The 6,665-nt window shown below is 40.2% G+C and overlaps 1 protein-coding gene across 2 annotated transcripts in view; it reads left to right on the top strand.

The window, feature by feature from the left end:
• The first annotated feature begins 3,765 nt into the window (after nucleotides 1-3,765).
• PINX1 (PIN2 (TERF1) interacting telomerase inhibitor 1) overlaps nucleotides 3,766-6,665 on the top strand; it is a 46,779-nt gene continuing 43,879 nt past the window's right edge. Inside the window, exons 1-3 of one of the 2 annotated variants that reach the window (XM_070932212.1) lie at nucleotides 3,766-3,836; nucleotides 5,522-5,631; nucleotides 6,355-6,447. In XM_070932212.1, coding sequence (XP_070788313.1) covers nucleotides 3,818-3,836; nucleotides 5,522-5,631; nucleotides 6,355-6,447 — 222 coding nt within the window. In that variant the 5' untranslated portion in view covers nucleotides 3,766-3,817. Of the gene's footprint in view, nucleotides 3,884-5,521; nucleotides 5,632-6,354; nucleotides 6,448-6,665 lie in introns of both variants that reach the window. The other variant, XM_070932213.1, reaches the window with a different exon arrangement.

The following is a 6,665-nucleotide window of genomic DNA, read 5'->3' as shown; positions in this document are numbered from 1 at the left end:
CTTCTTTCTAGAAAAGAAACCCTCCAAACATAAAAGAGAAGCATCCAATTTAATAAAAAGGCTGGGGGGGGATCTGGGTACCAGAAGCGCTACTGGAAGGCAAAAATTTATCCGAGTGATGCAAAAGCTGGTTAAGACCTGGATTCTGAGGCTGTTTTATAGGTAAACTGTTGTAGGAAGAAATATCCTTCTGGGTTCAGCTCCAAGTGGGGAAAAAGACACTGGAAACATGGAGACTGCTTGGAAAGTTGGATTAATGGTGGACAGGATCACATGGCTTGAGTTCCTGAACAGAAAAGGGTGAGATACAGTACCCGGGTTTTATGCTCTCTCTGGCTTTGAACTTCCTGGGGCCCCGAAAGAGTATCCTGACTGGTTGTCAGACTCCCAGGGGGTGGGGGTCTTAGCTAGCCTTGCTGGCTGGTGTAATCTTCCCAGGTGCCATGTGGTGAGTTTCTGTCCTAGATGGGTCCCATTGTGTTGCAGATGATGGTCCTTTGACAAAGGATTGAGTTTCTGCCTCTGGCCCATTAACAAAGGTGTGTGGGGGTGGGGAGAGGCAGGAAGCTGCTTTGTCTTTAAAACATGGTTCTCCATTTCCCATCCAGGGAAATATAATATTCTGCCTTTTTAAAATTTCCTAAAATATTTCATTCTTCCAGGAAAGGGGGGGGTGCTAACTTCCTACACTGTAGTTTGGGGTTTGGGGTTGTTTTGGATTGTTTTTAAGTGCCGTGGGTTAGTGGTTGAATGGACTTCCCCTTCACTCTGTATTTTGGACAAATCGCACCAGCAGACTAGAGGCTTTTTAGTCTTTGACTTCTGACAAGAGGGGCACCGTATCTAAGATGCAAATACAAATGCAGTATTTGTATTTCTGGGAGTTGAAGTTCATTCATCTTAAAGTTACCAAGGTTGCTAAACGCTGCTGTAGTGCTTTTCTGCCATCTACTGATCATGTAGAGTTTTGCAACCAGTTATGGCTGTTAAAAGCAACTCCTAATACAGGTAGTCCTCAATTTACAACAGTTCATTTAGTGACCATTTAAAGTTACAACAGCGCTGAAAAAAGTGTCTTATGACCATTTTTCATACTCACAACCGTTGCAGCATCCTCATGGTCACGTGATCAAAATTCAGAGGCTTGGCAACTGACTGATAGTTATGGTGGCTGCAATGTCCCAGGGTCATGTGATCATTGTGCAACCTTCTGACAAGCAAAGTCAATGATGAAGCCAGATTCACTTAACATCTTTGTAACTACCTTAACTATTGTAGGAAGTTAGCACCAGTAGTGGGATTCAAGTAATTTAACAACTGGTTCTCTGCCCTAATGATTTCTTCCAACAACCAGTTTGCCAAACTGCTCAGAAAGTTAACAACCGGTTCTCCCGAAGTGGTGCGAACTGGCTGAATCCCACCACTGGTTAGCACCTACCCCTCTCCTAGAAAAATGAAATATTCTAGGAAATATTAAAAAGGCAGAATATTATACTTTCCTGGATGAGAAATGGAAAAACATGTTTTTATGCAGGAAGCAGACTCATTTATTTTTTTAATTTTAATTTTTATTATAACACAATATGACAAATACAAAACACACAACATATGGCATAGGACCCGGGTACCTTCGACCGGCCACCAATAGCCTCCCACCGACCAGTCCGCTCCCACAGAGAGGGTCTCCTCAGGGTGCCATCAGCCAAGTTATGTCGGCTGGCGACACCCAGGGGGAGGGCCTTCTCTGTGGGAGCCCCAGCTCTGTGGAATGAACTGCCCCCGGAAATACGTAAGATCACCGACCTCCGGGTGTTTCGCTGCGCACTGAAGACCCTGTTGTTCCGCCAGGCCGGGCTATCAATATAATAATTTTAAATTGGGGTATTTTAAATTTTTGGGGTTTTAAACCGGCCAAATCTATTTAATTATTTTAATTTTTAATCATTGTTGTGTTTTGTGTTTTTAAATTGGCTGTACACCGCCCTGAGTCCTTCGGGAGAAGGGCGGTATAGAAATAAAATTATATATATATAACCAAATATATATATATATTTTGGTTATATATATATAACCAAAGACCTACATATATATATATATATATATATATATATATATATATATATATATATATATATATATATATATATATATATATGTCTTTTTCTTTTTTCATAGGCTTTTATGTGCATATTCTTTCTAGCCAGGTTCCACCTATGTAAGCTAAGTTGTTCTTCAGCCCTAGTTGTGAATGAGATTTCACAAAACTAGGGCTGAAGAACAACTTAGCTTACATAGGTGGAACCTGGCTAGAAAGAATATGCATATATATACACTCTTTTAACACTATTTCGTGGTGGTCATCTCTTAATAGCCCCCATACTCTCAATAGCCCACAGCAGATGTCAGCACTTAAGAGAGAAAGAGATAGCTAGGTCTATTCATAAGCAAATGTCCTCACCCAAGATCCAACAAAGATAGGATTAGCCCTCTACTCATCTAGCAACAGAACTCACACATGGCACCTGGGGAGATTGCATCACCAAGCAAGACTCAACCAAGCCTGGCACTCAAAAGACAACCTACAAAGTTACCCCTGCATGGCCCCATGGAAGTCTGACAACCAATCAGAATACAAGCTCAAATTCAAAGCCCAACAGAGGGTATAAATCAACTCAATCTCTCTCTCTCTCTCGCTCTCGCTCTCGCTCTCTTACCCATCAATGTGCTTGTTTGCCCAGGACCTCAAAACCATGTGGTCCTCTCCACTATTAAACATCTTTTCAAGCAGTCTTCATGTTTGCAGTGTCTTTCTCCCCACTTGGAACTGAACCCAGACGGACATTTCTTCCAACAATATGGCAAGAAATGTCGTAAAATGGGGCAAACTCACAACGTCTCACTTAGCAACAGAAATTTTGGACACAATTGTGATCTTAAGTCTAAGACTAACTATTGTAGTCTGCAGGCTGTGGCCTAGCTTCACAGCAGTCTGCCCAGAAGCTGAGTGGCTCTCCTCCATCTGTCCTTGCCTTCTGACTCACCTATTGGATTCTTTCTCCGTGGGTGAATGTGACTCCTACTTTACCAGCTTTTTTGGTAATCAATGCTTTTAAAAAGTCCCAATATCATACTTATTAAGCTATAATTTTTATTAATAGAACCAGATTGGTGTAGTGGTGGGACAAGGGGAAAGCCATGAGTTCTAGTCCCTCTTTGGGTACAAATCCAGTTTGGGTGACCCTAAACTACTCTCCATCTCTCTCAATGGCAATCCGCTTTCTGAAATCTTGCCCAGAAAAGTGTCTTGTCCAGGCAGTCGCCAGGAGTTATCATTGACTCGAAGTCACACACACAAAATTTGTCATGACTCGTTTATTTGTGCTGGCTGTCTTATTGCACTATTGTAATATTTAGTTTTCGTTACCCTTTATGAAAGCATTGGTATTTCAAAGATTGCAGATGTACAAACGATCGAAAGCTCCTCTTGCTTGGGAACTTCAAACGCACAAATAGCGGACTTGTCCTTACGTGGATTTCAACAACGTGAAATAAGTTGCGCCTTTCTATATTAATTACAGAGGAAATTAGAGATCTTTAATGTAGCCTTGGGTTGAAATCATCTGTTCTGCGGCCTAATCAAAGAAGGCAAAAACACTCGCTTTTGGGGGGGGGGTGTTGGCCACTCCTAATTTTCTATACACGAAAAGTCCTCTCGCTTTTTCTTTTCTTCGCCTTCTTTTATCGGGCATTTAGGTTAGACGCCTATAAAGCAGCGATCGCGCCCGAAGTAGTGAAAGGTCCCCTCTTTTCCCGCAAGATGGCGATGCTGGCGGAACGTGAGTATGAAGCCGGTTGAAACGGAGGAGGTAGAAAATAGCGCGAGGTATGGGGGCGAAACTGGTGACCCCCATCCCCCGCTTCGTATCTGCCAGTGATCATTATCCGATGTCTATGATTTGGGTAAAGGAGCTATGATAAAGTGAGATTTAAACCTCTATCCATCCAGGATCTTCCTTCCAGTATGGGACGATTAGCTATTGATGCCCATAAGCAAAGCATGGGAATGGCAGCTGCTTCTATCTATATATCTATCTATCATCTATCTATCCTATTTATTTCTTCTAGGTTTCAAAAGCATTCAGTCTCCAAATCTTTGTTTGGTTCTTCAATTGCTCGAGCGGGGGGGGGGAGGGGGGGCTTGGACTAGAAGACCTCCAAGGTCGCTTTCAACCCTGTGAAGATCTAAAGCAGTGTTTCTGCCCTGATGATTCCTAGGCGACAGTACAGTGTTATTTGCACCTTTTGGTCGTCCAGATTTTCATAGCCAGAGAACGTAATGTAGATTTCTGTGCTGTGGGTTTTAAGCAAATCATTTTAAAAAATTATTTCACGTGCATATGCTGCCCCCAAATGGTATCAGAGGAGTTAGAAACAATATTGGGGGGGGGGGTTTAAGGGAAGCTTTACCGTTGTAACTTGCTTTGAAGTACCCAACACACATTTTAAGAGGCTGAGTTTGAGAAGCCATAGAAAGTGCCTCCAGAGGATTTAAGAATAGAGGGGACAGAGAGAAACTCGCATTAAATACTGTTGTCAGATTTATCTGTAAACTAGTGAGCAGCGCTGCGATATTAGTCAATGCAATATCAAAGAGGGTATCTGAGGAGTCATCTCACCCCAATGGAATTGGCCATCCTACTCACTCCAGCAGAAGAGACTTGCTACAGACCCCGTCTGCCAAGAAATTTTGGCTGGTTGCATCCAGGAGAAAATGTTTTTCTCCTGTGGGTCCCACCCTTTGGAAATTTCTGCTGCCAGAAATGAGTTCCATCCCAACCTTTTGGCCTTCCAGAAGGATCTTAAAAACTGGCACTTCCAGCTGGCCTGGGGTCCTACACTGGGAATGGCTGAATGCAATACAAAGAACACCCCACCCCTATGCCATTCATCCTCTTGATTTTTAATTTCTATTCAATCCTTGTTAATAATTTTAATTATTTCCAAATTATCTTTTTATACTTTGTAAGATGCCTAATTTATCTCAATAAAGAGCTAGCATATGAATTTTATAAATAAATAAAATGCTAAGTTAATATTGAATTAGTTTTTGAGATCAGAACTATAATATATATTTCAATTATTACTATTTTATCAACAGCAGTTCCTATTTCCTGACCCTTATTCTTCATCAATCATTTTTTCTTTCTTTGGACAGATTTAAGGAATGCTGCAGATGAATGTTTGGAAACATAGAAATTCACAAAATTACTACAAAATGGCAGACTTGAATATGATATTAGCTCATTAAGCATTTGTCAGTAAAATGTTTAAAATGGTTTGTCAATCATCCTGCTTGATTGTTGGGATTCCCAGTGCCTTGTGTACTCATTCCCTAAAATGTTATTTAAAAATCTTTACAGAAAAAGTGCTTTGGTTAGGAGAAGCACTAATTGTGAAGAAGAAAGACTTCCAATTTCAATTTTGAAAATATAACTAGATTTCATTTCATTTTCTCTTGTAGCACGTCACAAACTGAAATGGTCTGTGGATCCCCGGAACAGTGCTTGGAGTAAAGATGAATCAAAATTTGGCCAGAAGATGTTGGAAAAAATGGGATGGTCAAAAGGCAAGGTAAATTCGTATGGTTGAAAATAGTTGCTTAAGTTTTCTTTAGTATTTTCAAGGTTAATTAGAGAATAAAATGTTTATGAAATAAAATAAGTATTGTAAATGTTGCCAGAAAAAGAAATTAAATGGAGATCATATGCCTCCTTGGCCTTCCTAACAAGGATCATCTTGCTTTAATCTGGAACAAATTACTTTTTAAATAAAATCTGAAGTTTAATGCAAACTGATTTCCCTTGGCATAAGGACTCTGGATAAATTTCCTGAAATAACTATCCTGAATCCAGTTGTTAAATCTTGAAGATGTGCCTCAACCTGGACTTTCATTACAGGAAAGTTGTCCCAGTTAAACTCTTATATTTGTATTGCCTTATGAGTGCAACGCTGATGCAAGCAGAAGCCTTTCTAGACCCATTTGTTGCCTAAGAATCAAGAATCATTGAGAAGATATACCTCAAGAGTTTTCAGATTAGTAAGAGAAAGCTTCCATCTCGTACAAAAGGAGCAACCTCAGGGACTCACTTCCCTTTCTCTGCAAGTATGAATGGTTGATTTCTGATTGCTAGTTGTTTTAATATGTGTGGGTTTTATTTTGTTTTCTAATTATTTCAACTTGTTGAGAATAATTGGATTGAAAAAAGAAAACAAAATGAAAAATGACACCCTTGTGCACACTAAAAACAAATGAAGTTCTCCAAGACAGATCTGTTTGTCATTTGTTTCCACTAGGGGCTTGGGGCTCAAGAACAAGGCAGCACAGAGCATATTAAGGTTCAGGTGAAGAACAACACATTGGGATTGGGAGCATCTGTGAGCCAGGAGGTAAGTGGAGGTAATAGAATTGAGGCTACACAGACTCGTAGCTCAAGCACTTACACACACACACACACACACACACACACACACACACACACTTATTTATAAATCAGGATTTGTATTAGGTTTTACAGAAATAGAATTAAGTCTATAAACTTAGCAGATGTAAAGTTAATTTGATTTGGAAAGACACAGAAAGTAACTACAATGCATTTTTGTTTGGT

This window comes from Pituophis catenifer, unplaced genomic scaffold (genome assembly GCF_029215685.1).
Source record: "Pituophis catenifer annectens isolate HBS135680 unplaced genomic scaffold, rPitCat1.0.hap2 SCAF_1, whole genome shotgun sequence".
In the NCBI taxonomy this organism is placed as follows: Eukaryota; Metazoa; Chordata; class Lepidosauria; order Squamata; family Colubridae; genus Pituophis; species Pituophis catenifer.
Note: the sequence above shows the minus strand (reverse complement) of the source record. Positions and strands in the feature narration are given on the sequence as shown.